Source organism: Tamandua tetradactyla, chromosome 22 (genome assembly GCF_023851605.1).
Source record: "Tamandua tetradactyla isolate mTamTet1 chromosome 22, mTamTet1.pri, whole genome shotgun sequence".
Classification (NCBI taxonomy): Eukaryota; Metazoa; Chordata; class Mammalia; order Pilosa; family Myrmecophagidae; genus Tamandua; species Tamandua tetradactyla.
Genome location: NC_135348.1, coordinates 27,279,502 through 27,293,236, shown reverse-complemented (window position 1 = coordinate 27,293,236; position 13,735 = coordinate 27,279,502). Strand labels below are relative to the sequence as shown.

Genomic DNA, 13,735 nt, shown 5'->3' with positions numbered 1-13,735 from the left:
GAATTTTTAAAAAAAATTTGACGAATTCTATTCTCAGGCTACCCCTAAATTCTAAACCAATTACTCATAGCATTTGTGTCCTAAAAGATTTTCAAATGACCATATAGATGTTATTATCTGCTTATCGGTGTTCACCATTCTATTAGATTTGCTTGGAGCAAAGCCCGAGGGTTTTGTTTTATAAATGAGATGTGAAGATTTTGCTACTTCTATTACTTTTGCTATCTTATCAGGACAGGGTCCACCCAAAGGTCAATTTCTGACTTTCTCGAAATCAACACAATTCCATCAAGCGTAGCAAACTTGACCAGAGACGAGACAGGAAAGAAAGACCAGAATGCACGTCTGACCTTCTGTCTTAGGGCCATGAATAACTGTCAGGGAATCTAGGGAAGAGGAACAACCAGCCATCTGAACAGGAAAAGGGTGACTATGAGAACAAAAATTATATTACATGCACAATTTGGGGGCAGTTGGACAGGTAATGAAATAGTTGCATATCAAGTGACAGCTTAATCAACTATTAAATCATTATAATAGCTCCTCTGTAATTCACTGAAAATTGGCTTCTACCTACATTTCTTGATAAAGATGCTCCCTTTTCTACCTTTGACTCTCTAATTATCAGATTCCTCTCATTCTATCTGAATTTTCTCTGAAATCAAGGTAGTACTGCAAACATCTGAAAGAACTTCTAAGCATGAAAGTCTTGTGTTCAGATCCTCAAAATACCACTACATGCCTATGTGAACTTGGGCAATCTCTTTGACTCTTTTCGAAATGAATGAGCCTTCCATATCCCAAGCACAGAAACTGCACCTGCCTCATATCTAGAATTCTTAGTTTTGGGTTCTTCTGACTCTACTACACCTTGGATAGTCCCTACAAATTTATCTACCTGAAACTCTTACCGTCAAAATCCTCAGTGGTTCCCACTTCAATGAGTATAAAGCCCAAAATTCCTGACCATGCACATTTTGGATCCAACCAACCCTGCAACCTTTTCTTCTCTTGTACCTACATCCAACCAAAGTTTCTCACTAGTAATTTTGCTCTAGCCTGCCTCAAGTACCCTGAGGCCCCGATCATGTCATTTGCTGCTTTCCCACCTTCTCACCTGTGGTCTGGCCATTCTGCTTGTCTAAAATCAGACTATTCTTGATTTCATTAATTCTACAAATTCCCCAAATTTGGTTCAATTTCCACTTCCTTGTGAACCTTCGCCTATCCATGATTCTCCTTCACCACATTAAATACAGTTGACTCTGCACCATGCATTGAGAATCTTTCTTGAGTTATACCTTCACTGCCAGACCTTTTTTTTTTTCATTTTTAAACAATTTTATTTGCACATCATACAATCCAACTGAAGTAAATAAACATGCCTTCATCACCATAATCTATACAGACATTTCTTTTTCTTCCTTATAGACTCCACACTTCTCCCCTATACCCCTCGCTTGTTGACATTTAGTTTTAGCATAATGGCTTTGTTACATTCAGTGGAAGCATATTATAATGTTACTGTTGACTATAGACCCTAGCTTTCATTGATTCTTCTTTTTCCCATATACCACCCATTTTCAACCCTTTGCAATTTGTTCTCCCTTATGCAAAAACGTTTTTATATTTGTACATTTAATCATCATCATTATCCACTCTAGGCATTCCTAAGTTTTACCATCTCAGTCTTTATCGTCTATCTTTCCTTCTGGTTTCATACGTACCCCCAGCCCTTCTGCCTCAACCATACTCACATTCAGCTTCACTCAGTGTACTTATATTATTGTGCTACCATCAGGTAGTATTGTGCTATCCATTTCTAAATTTTTACAATCAGTCCTGTTGCACAATCCGTATTCCTTCAACATCAAAGGCTCAATCTTGAACATTTTTTATTTCTTGATAACCTGTGCTCTCAACTTTAACTCTCAAAGTTCACTCATTAATATTAGTTCATATTAGTGAGACCGTACAGTATTTGTTCTTTTATTTCTGGCTAATTTTACTCTCACTGCCAGATCTTTCACCCTTATTGCCAAAAGTGGTGCTAACGACTAGTGAAAGTGGGAGGGAGGGCTTTAGACTTCCTTAGTTTCTATTACTATTCAATTACAGTTTAAAACAAGCAAACAACAATAACCGTTAAGACAAACAGTAGGCTTATTATGCATACATAACCCAAAAATAAGTCTCCAACCTATTCTTCTCCTATGCTCCCTCTTCATAGTCCACAAATTACTGCAATATTACCAACTGGCATCCCAGCAAGAGTCTTTCTATCCTCTGATACATTTCATACAAAACCACTTTCTGAAGCAGAGAGCTCACCAAAGCATTCCCACCTTAAAAACTTCCATAGGCTCTCAGTGAAAAAGAAAGAGTCCCAACTGCATCTCAAGCTGTAAAATCCTTTCTTGGTCTGCCAAAAGCAACCTTTCCAGGTTCAACTTAAATATCATGTTCATTTGTGAAACCAACCCAGCCCTATGTGAGGACTAGGCACTCTCACCCCTATCTTCTCTTAATTTACATATTGGCTGAAAATATTTTGTTTGTCTCTCCACCACTGAAGATGAGTTCCAAAGATAGGGATGGTGTCCTGAACCTTCTTTGATCATCAGTATCTGGCACTTAAAAGATGTTCAAGAAAGGACTATTAGGTGACTATATGTTGTCTATCCTTACTAGAATGTAAGTACTATATCTTAGTCTTTATTGTGTCATCAGAGTTGCAGAATTCTGAATCTAAGGTTGGTTAAGCGTTATCAACCCTTGGGGAGCTGAATACCAGTTGCTGACTCCTGTTCTTTTATCATACAGGAGGGCAGTATGGCTGGTATAAGATTGGTTTCCTCAAATTGCTTCTGATATTACAGCACCAAGAGAACAGAGGTGCTGATGTGGGTGGAGGGCAGAGGAGATCAATATTGAGCAATAAGCTATTTTAGGGGACAGCAGGCTTTTAAGAAAAGAGAGGGTCTAGGATGCACAACTTTTCCTTAGTTTGCCCTAATATTGTAGCCAAGATAAGCTAAATGATGGAATAAAGGGATGCAATATGTTCTTTCCGTAGGTGTTACCTTTCTACACAATATAAATAGGTCCCCCTGGTTGTAGACAGTAGCACTTGAAAACTTTGGAAAATTAATACAATCCAATATGTTGGATGTCCAAGAAAATTTTAAACATACAAAAGGATATTAACAGACTAATCACAAAAAGGGAAAAATGAGTTTGGCAAATCTGAAAAAATTGTTCAATCTCAAAATGAATCAAATATAGAAAATGAAAACCATAAGATACTGACTTTACTTATCCACTTTGAAAAACCATTTTGAAAACTACAATGCCAAACACAAGCATCGGTGCCACAGTACACGTATTCTAATAAACTGACGATATTTTAAAAGTTCATTAAAAATTCTTAAATTGCCTTAATCCAATAATCCACATTTTGGAATCTATCCCAAAGGGGGAAAAAAAAGAGAAATCTGTGGAAAATGCTAAATGAACAAAAGTGTTGACTGTATTAAAGTTTTTGTCTGCTCACCCCACACACATCTTCAAGCTATGATGACTTCCATAAAAAGAGTAATGGAAAAATCAATTATGGAATAAGATTCAAGTATTAAAATCACAACAAAATATCTATATAGAAATGGCATAGTTACCCATCAAGGGAAAAAGATCAGGCTAGAAACTATATGTACAATGAGACTGCTATGCATGACCGTTCTGTTAACCCACAACTTCTTTTATAAAAAAGAGTACTATTATATTAAATAGAATATTAAAAGTCTAGAAGGTAATACACAAAAATATCTATAATGGTTGGATGAGGGATGTTTCTGAAGTTATAATATTATATTTATATTTCATAAAATTTAATTAAATTTTCACAACAAATAAAGTTGTTGGTTCCCTTAATTATTGGAAGTCTTTGAACGCTTAAACCATTCCTTTGCACATGAATAACATCTTTTCACACATAACTGCATTAACAGGAATTCCTTCCTTATAATTAGTTTCAGGGGAATTAAATCTGACATTTTTGGTGTAATGAAAACAGTGTAAAAGTGACTATTTGACATTATTTGTCCTTGTGGTGTTTTCTGATTTTTCCTTCTTGCTACTGTCCCTTCTAAGCTTTGGTTTCTTTGTGCAGCTCTTTATTTGTGCTACATTTCAAAAGATGCTAACATTTGAGGGCGCACTATGAGAAGTAACTAAAAACCTCACAAATAGCTCCTGGGTGGAGATGATGCTCCAAGAATTTGTGTCCTCCCTAAGCTCAGCCCCATTTCAGCCAGCCTCTCTAACATAATCAAATTAGGAATCCATAGACCTTCCCCCATTTACATTACTTCCCAGAAATACAGATATGTGATTTAGAAATAAAATGAAGATGTTATAAAAAGTGATTGATATTATCAACAAAATGACTCTGAGATATTCAAGAATTTTTTTTTGTTATTTGGAACCTGCTGTCTCCTTGCTCTAACTGAGCCTTTCCACTGTCCCCCCATCACCCGATTTTTATCCATTTCATTAATCTCTTTAATAAAAATGGAGAAGAAGCTGAAATTACCAATCTTGAAGCAGTGATAAAATGTTTATTTAGAGGAGGGAATGAAAGAAAGTGTCGATAGTATTATATGTGCTTTGTACTGCTCAGTTCTTATTAATTTTATACGGTCCAGTTAAAATTCATCACTCTTCTTTTAAAACATCAGACTGTAAAGAGTAATGTGATTCCATTCATATTTTAAAAATTATTTTTCCCATTATAAAAAGACTACATGTTCATGTAAAAACTCTAGTAAAGTAGAAGAAAATAAAAACTGGCTGTGCTGTGGAATTTTAATGAGAAGCACACTGTCAGATTATTACCTAGAATTCCTTCTTAACCTGATTATAGAAAAAGGCTCTCTAACTAATGAGTAAATTAAAATTAAGAATTTTGCATAGTAAAAAACTACCATAAGTAAAGTAAAAAAACAAATGATAATCTTAGAGAAAATATCTACAATATATTTCACAGATAAAGAGCTAATATACTTTATAAACAAATACTTTTGTAGTTAAGGAAAAATATGATAAAAAATCTTTTATAAAAGTAGGCAAAGGGCACAAAAAGTTCACAAAAATTGATATAACAAATTATCCTAACCCCTACCTCACGCCATAAGTAAAAATTAAGTCAAAAAGGATCAATACAAACATAAGAGCTAAAACTATAATGCTCTTGGAATATATAAAGAACTCCTACGATGCAACAATAAAGACAACTCAATAAAAAATGGGCAAAGGGTAAAATAGTGATTTCTATTTCTTCTATCTAGAAGATATATAAGTGCATTAGAGAAATGCAAATGAAAACTACAATGAGATATCACTTCACACTGACTAGAACAGCTCTTTTTTTTTTTATTTCGCACGAGCAGGCACGGGGAATCGAACCCAGGTCTCCAGCATGGCAGGAGAGAACTCTGTCTGCTGAGCCACTGTGGCCCACTGGCTATTATTTTAAAAAGAGAAAATAACAACGATTGGAGAGGAGGTAGAGACATCAATACTCTAACACATTGTTGTTGAGATGCAGTTACTGTGGAAAACAATATGGTGGTTCCTTAAAAAATTAAATACAGAATTACCATTTGACCTGGCAATCCTACTTCGAGCTATATAGCCTAAGAGAGTGAAAGCAGGGTCACAAACAGATACTTATGCATTAATGTTTATGGCAGCATTATTCACAATAACCAAAACAACTCAAGCATCCATCAACAAATGAAATGATAAACAATATGTGGTACATACGTACAATGGAATATTATTCTGCCATAACAAAAAATGATGTTATGAGACGTGTGACAACATTGAAGAACCTTGAAAATAATATGCTATGAACTATGAAAGGCACAAATGAACCAAAAATGTATGATATTACTTACAAGCGATGACTAGAAATAGCAAATTCATAGAGATGTAAAGCAGTTTAGAGGTTACTAGGCAAGGAGGTATGGGGAGAAAGGTGTGAGCAGAGAGGGGAAGGGGGAATGTGTATTTGTAAAAATAAAAATAAACAAACAAATGGATGAAAATAGAAAATAAAAAGTTCTAGCAATGCTGCAGAGAGATAGGAACCCCAATATATTGTTTGTGGGTATGTAAAATGGTGGAGCCACTGTGGAAAAGGTGGCGCTTTCTCAGTAAGTTAAACACAGAGTTACCATATGACCCAGCAACCCCACTTCTATGTATATACCTGAAAGAACTGAAAGGAGGAACTCGGGCAGACATTGGGTGCCAATGTTTATAGTAGCATTATTTACAATAGCCAAAAGTGGAAGCAACACAAATGTCTGTCAGTAGATAAATGGATAAACAGAATGTGATATATAACACAATATAAAAATATTGAGCTTAAAAGAGAATGAAGGGGAGTATGAGGGTAGTTCAGTAGTAGAATTCTTGCCTGCCATGCAGAAGACCTGGGTTCGATTCCCAGCCCATAAACTTCCCAAACAAACAAAGAAACCAAAAACAAAGAAACAAAAAATTCAACAAATGGTGCTGCAATAACTAGATACTCCCATGGAAAAATAATGAAATGTGCCCCCACCTTACAGCACCCACCCACCCACACACACACACACACACACACAAAGAGAATGAAGTTCTGATACATGTGACAACACGGATGAACCAGGAAGACACCAAGTTGAGTGAAATAAGTCACAAAAAAGGACAGACAGAAATTGTATGATTCTACTTATATGAGATAGCTAGGATATGCAAATTCATGGGGACAGAAAGTGGAGTAGAGGTTACTAAGGGTGGGGGCTTTGGGTGAGGGAGGGGGGAATTATTGCATAATGGATATATGATTTCTATCAGCAGTGATGGGAAAGCTCTGGTAGTGGGCAGTGGTGAGTGTAGTTCAACATTATGAATGTGACTAATCCCAGTGAATTGCATGCTTGGCCGTGGTTGAGATGGGAAATTTTAGGTGGTATATACATTTCCATAATTTAAAAAAAGGGAGATTAAAAGAGACAGTGAGAATTAAATGCAACACATTATCAGATCTAGTCTGGACTGGATCTAATAATGGGAGATAAAAATGACCAAAAAGACTTTTGGGGACATATGAGAAAACTGGAATGTAGACCATATGCTTTATAACAGTGTTACATTTCTTGAACTTGATAACTGTACTTAAGGCACTTACGTAAATGAATAGCTTTGTTCTTAGTTGCATTAAGTGTCTAAGGAGAATAATGTATACAACCTACTCTCAAATGTTTACAAAATAGATAGAAAGATAGACAGATGGATCATAGGCAAAATGGATAGACAGATAGAACAATATGGCAAACATGGCAAAATGTTAAATGTTGGTAGATCTGGGTATCTGGATGGGGATATGTTGGTGCTCTGTGTTTGGGTTTTATATTATTTTGCGACTACCTTGCAAATTTGAAAATATTTCAAAATAAAACATTTTTTTAAAGGCCCTTAAACATATGTTCGGTTTCTTTCATAATAATATAAAGAAAAGACAATACCAAAATATCATCTTTCACCCATCACATTGGCAAAAATTCAAAACGTTGAAAATACACTTTGTCTTTGGGGCCGTGGAAAAATGGGCATCAAGAATGCAAAATGATAGAGTCCCAGGTATTTGGGGTGGGGGGAGATACAGTATTATATAGCCAAACTACACGTGCATTTACCGTTTGACCTGGCAATCTCACTTCTAGGAGTTCACCTTAATGATACGTTCCCAACAATAAGAAAATACAAATGTATGAAAATATGTATGTAACATTATTTATAGTTATAAAATATTGGAAAAGGTGGAGGGGAAGCAGAAGGGAGTGGAAGTTTTTAAGGAGTTTTTGACTTTTGAAAGTATGCCAGTATTTCACATTTTCAAAAAAATCAAATTAACAATGATGGGAAGGCAAGGAACCTAAAGCTGAAAACAAATTAAAATGTTTATTCAGCTCACATGCTTAGGGCTGGGGCAAGGAAGGTATAAGATGAGCCTGGAACATCTTGTTATATAAGAAGAAAGGAAGTGCTCAAAAAAATAATGGGAGGTTGGTGATGATGGCAGCACATTGTGAATATAATTACACCACTGAATTGTATACTTGAAAGTGGTTAAATGGAAAATCATATTAGAGCAATAAAATTTTTTTAAATAATAATAGTGTCACAGGAGACAATTTGTAGGGGCTCCTTCATAGCTAAGTCTGGGACAATGTAAGTACCCAAAATAATCAAGTCCAGTAATGAAATAAAAGCCATTGAAACACACAGGAATCTATGAGCCAACATCAATAATAAAGAGGAAAATAAATGGGGAGGGGGGTGGTATTGCTTACAGAACACTGGGTGCCAAATGGTAAATGTGGAGAGACTGCTAGAATAGGAAAGTCATCATTTTGCAACCATCACAGCAAAGATTGCAAGCCATCACAGGCAAAAAAAAAAAAAAAAAAAAAAAAAAGTCAATAGATGTTTATTAAGGAGTAGGGTACTTGCATAGCCTTCAAGTGTTTTCCTATGGAAAATTACAAATTGTTTATTATTTGCAAAGGCAGAATTAGTAATCATGCAGTGGAGAAATTATATAACATTGTGACTGAGTGACCAAATTGTGTAGTAGCAATGAGGGACTTAGGTGTATCATGTACTTGTAGAAATGATACTCTGAGGAGGACACAAAATCACTCACGGAATTCTCAATCCAGGAATGCATAAACTGAATCTAATCATGAGGAATCATTTGACAAACAAAAGGAAGAATGTTCTATTGAAAAAGCAAAACTGTCTACTTAAAAAACATCAATGTCATAAGAGACAAAGAAAGGCTGCAGAAAAGTTTCAGATTGAAGGAGCCTATAAAGAGACATAAAGACTAAATGCAATACCATCTTAGACTGGATTCTACACTGGAGTGGGAAAAAACGCTATAAAGGATGTTATAGGCCAATTAACAAAATTGAAATATATACCAAATATTAAAGTAATACAGCAATAATCAGTGTCAAAGATACTGAACTTGATAACTGTACTATTATTTTAGGGACTATCCTTATTAGTACACAATGAAGGATTTAGGGGGAAATTTCTCTCAAATAGAGAGTGGTGAGCACACAAATGAAAAGGTAAATGGGGTCACATGCTAACAACAGGTGAATCTGGGTAAAGGGGACACAGGTTTGTGTTATATATTCTTCTTTTTACAACTTTTCTGTAAGTGTGAAATTATTTCCAGTTAAAAGTTTGTTTGTTTTCTTTTTTTGTAAACTCCACTACCTGTATTTTCCCTCTCACGAATGTGGTGATATCATTCTCATTTTCAAAGATGGAGAGAGTCTGCAGTAGATTCTGCTCAAGCCACTCCCAGTGCTCGGTGATTTCTTTCTTGGAACCACCTGTACACATATAAAAATGATAATAAAAAGTGTCAGAGGTCATAACAAAGAAATTAAAATTCCAGGGTCACTTCATCAATGTTCAATGCTAACAGCTGGAGATGATCATTGCAACAGCTCTACCTCTAAATGCTGTTTCCCTGCAGAGGGGAGGTTACTGTTGCACACAGAAGACACTTAAAGATGTGTCATCCCAAGAGGAAATACTATGTTACGTTCATGTCTGATCAGGTGATCCAGAAGTGCTTGGGACAGTATTTGAGATGAGAAGGCAGCAACATTTTCTCAGATTCACTTTTCTGGGTTGAGAGTTTAGCATTACCCTTTTCTTTTCTCCCTCCTAGAACCTGCATTTTACAGGCTAGCAGAGCTCTTGGTACGATGCTAGGTTACAGTTGTTAAGTTGCAAGAATATGAGAGCTTTGGTATGCCACTGGAGAGCTGATGTAACCGCTTCCTATAATGGGCAAAAAATTATCCTCACTCACTTCAATTATGAATGAGTTGTGAAAATGGACTATCTCTAGGGAATAGAAGCCTGGCTCTCACTAGCACAGCTGCCTCGAAAATGTAATGGGATGAAGTCATCCTTGCAGCCTCTGACTAAATCACTACATTTTGGTCAGTAAAATAAGGAGCATAAATCACCTCACTGGGCAACCTCCAAATTTAAACAATCCTAGCCTTGTAGCAAACATAACCCTCACCCTGTTTCTGCTTACAACTGCAGGGCATAACTAAGATAACAGCAGGATGTGGCTGCAGAGATACTGGAGTAATTTCCCTCCACCTTTTATCTTGCTCTGAGGTTGTTAATGTTCCTACAGAAAAACAGTTTGTTACAAATCACCCACATATTACATATATAAATCGTATGCACTACTCACTCCACTATTAAAGAACGATTTTGCAATTCCACTAATAAAAACTGTAAGCATCTCCTTGGATTTCCAAATTATCTTTTAACTGATTTCTTAAAATCAGAGCACAGATTTCTGTCTTCTTTCTATGGTCACCAGGAATTCAAGACATTTCAGAATCTCCCATTCAAGACATTTCGGAATCTCACACTGATGCCTGACAAAGAAAGGAAGAAGGTTTCAAATGTATCTACAAAGATTCTGAGAACTGCAGAAGCAGAACTAAGAACTCAGAAAATGAGAGGCTGTGTTTGGTGGGGGTTCAGATCCACTCTTTGAAGAGAGGCAAAATAAAACAAACAAAACAAAATTTAAGTTTAAAACTAAACACCAAAGTTTTGCCTACACTGAAATGCTTATGCAGAGGATGACATATTTCTTACTGGAGAGGCAGTCTGGTGGAAACACACAAAAAAAGATTGTTTTCATCTCTTCATGGGCATTTTTCACAGCTCACTCATTTAGGACTACTGCATATAGAAACAACAGAATGACTCTATATTAATGATGTCATGGCAAGAGATGGAATTCAGAAATTGGCATCCCCATCACATTTTGTCACCAGCCAGATGGGTAACTTTAGACAGTTTGCTTAATCTCTCTCTGTCTCAAATTCTTTACATGTAAAATGAAGATTAATGAAAAAAAAAAAAGCCCTTATCCATCTCAGAGCAATTCTGTGAAAATCATCAGAGATAATGACTGCAGAAACACTTTGAAAATAAACCCTTCACAAATGCAAAAGACAATGCTTATTTGGGATATTTAGGGAATGAGTCATCTTGGAGTTTACCAGAGAACTTTAAAACATTTTTAAACTTTTAAATTTTGAGTTTTGGTTTCTGGTCAACAAAGATGGTAGCATGAGATACCCCAGTGTTCTGTTCCCCAGTGGAATTTCTGAACAACTAGCAAAAACAGTCAGAGCCATCTTTCCCAGAGCTCTGGAAAATGGTTAAAGGTTGCAGTAACTGGGTGAGTACCAATTCAAGAAAATGCAACTGAAAAACAGTAGGACATTCTGGGAAGATGATGGAAAAGGCTGATTTCACCCTTGCTCCATGGGTCAACAAGAGACGGGGCAGAAAAAATGACTGGGATTGCAGTACCAGGGCATGAGTGATCGAAGAGGGTCTTTGGTGTTCCATAGGGAGATCCTGGTAGAGAGCGATGGGAGGATCAGGATGGGGAGAGCAGGGTGGCAGCGTGTGAAGAAGGGCAGATCCAAAGGACTGGACCACCCCTCCACTCCAGCCTGCCCCAGCTGCTGGCTGGGGGGCCGCTTCATGCAGCCCTGCATCTGGCAGCACCTGTGGGGAGCCCAGAGGGGTGCCTACCACCCACAACAAAAAGCTGAGCCCATGGGTGCTGGGATAGGTCACTCCACTGGGCACCATGAATAGCTGTTCCATTGGGACTGTAGGCAGTGGATCCACCAGGCACTGTGACCAGCTGACCTGCTGGACACTGTGATCAGCTGCCCCACCAGGTGTTGTGATCAGTTATCCTATCTTGTACCCTGGGACAGACATCCCACTTCTGTGCACCAGGAGCAGCCCTCTGCTGTGCACATCATCTTGCCCAGCTAGTTGTTATGGTCTAAGAGAGGCAGCCCTGAGGGGAGGAGGTGTCTCAGGAGCACCATATGCTGGGAAGAAGTGGAAAGCGCAGTCTGGCAAATTCCTTGTCTGCAGTTTTATTATTTTATTTTATTTTATTTTTTCTCTTTCTTATCTGTGGCCACCAGTCTGAATTTTTTCCCAGTATATCTTGGAGTATCTCCTTCTGGCGTCAGGACCTATTATTGCTGAGTTTTGTTTGTTGGTTGGTTTTGCTTTTTTGTGCATGGAATAGGAGTTGAGTCTGGATCTCCCATAAGGCAGGCAGTGTTCTGTCACTGAACTACCTGTGCATCTCTGCCAGGCTTTTAATGGACCATCAAGTAGAACTGCACCCCTACCTGAGATCCAGGCCTTGGTTTAGTGGGAAATTACTGACAAACCAAGTGCAAAAGGAACTTCAAGGCAAAACTTTAGATGAGTGAAGGAAACCAATTCGCAAAATAACCTTATTAAGATAATCAAATGCCCCAAACACAACAGAAAGTCACAAAGCATGTGGAAATCCAGGAAGAAATCAAAACACCAGAGGGCACACAGAATATGGAACAATTTACTCAAAGATATTTTTAAAGTAATAAAGGATATCAAAAAGACACTAGAAGAGCATAAAGAAGAATTTGAAAGGTTACATAGAAAAACAGCAGATCTCACAGAGATGAAAGATACAGTAGAACAAATTGGAAATATACTAGAGACATAATAGCAGATTCAAAGAAATGGAAGGAAGAATAAGTGAGCAAGAAGACAGAACAATGAACTAGATAGCATAAGAGAACAAATGGCAAGAAAGATGGAAAAAAATGGAACTGGATCTCAGGGAAATTATAGACAACAAAAGGTGCACAAATATAATAGTCATTGAAGTCCCAGAGGGAGAAGAGAAGAAAAAAGGGCTTGGAAGGCTAGTTGAAGACATAATTGGAGAAAACTTCCCAGTCCTTATACAAGATGTAAATATGCAAATCAAAGAGGCCCAATGAACTCCAAATAGAATAAATCCAAATAGCCTACACCAAGACACATACTAATCAGATTGTCAAATGTTGAAGAGAAACAAAGAGTTCTGAAAGCAGCATGAGAAAAATGATCTACTGCATATAAGGGAAACCACATAAAACTGAGTTCAGACTGCTCCACAGGCACCACAGAAGTAAGAAGGCAGTGGGTATGATATGTTTAAGATCCTGAATGAGAAAGGCTTCCAGCCAAGAATTCAGTGTTCAGCTAAGTTGTCTTTCAAAATTGGGGGAGAGATTAAAATCTTCAAAGACAAACAAAGACTGAGAGAATTAGTCAATAAGAGACCTGCCCTATAAGCTATACTGTTCGGTTAGCTGAAGAAAAAAGACAGGAGAAGGAGGTCTGGAGGACGGCACAGAATTGAAGAGTACCAGTAAGAATAATTCAAAGGATAGAGAGAGAGAGAGAGAGAATATATAGTTCTGACAAATAAAAACTAAAGGTTAAATTGCTAGATTCAAGAAATACTTTTACAAGAATGACTTTGAATGTTAATGGACTAAATAGACTAATTAAAAGACACAGATTGGCAGAATGGATTAAAAAATAGAGTCCATCTAAATATCTTTTACAAGAGATAACATTTTAGACCCAAAGATACAAATCAGTTTAAAATGAAAGGATGGAAAAAGATGTTCTATGCAAGCTGTAACCAAAAGAAAGCAGGAATGGCTATACTAATATCAGACAAAATAGAGTATAAATGTAAAGATGT

General features: G+C 36.9%; 1 protein-coding gene across 4 annotated transcripts in view; it reads right to left on the bottom strand.

Annotated features, from left to right (window-relative positions):
• The window catches only part of TBC1D9 (TBC1 domain family member 9), a 146,614-nt gene that overhangs the window by 55,920 nt on the left and 76,959 nt on the right, over positions 1 to 13,735 (bottom strand). Inside the window, exon 3 of one of the 4 annotated variants that reach the window (XM_077139967.1) lies at positions 9,340 to 9,458. In XM_077139967.1, the coding sequence (XP_076996082.1) occupies positions 9,340 to 9,458 (119 nt within the window). Of the gene's footprint in view, positions 1 to 911; positions 1,784 to 2,345; positions 2,900 to 9,339; positions 9,459 to 13,735 lie in introns of those variants that run through there. The other 3 variants (XM_077139969.1, XM_077139970.1, XM_077139971.1) reach the window with 3 other exon arrangements.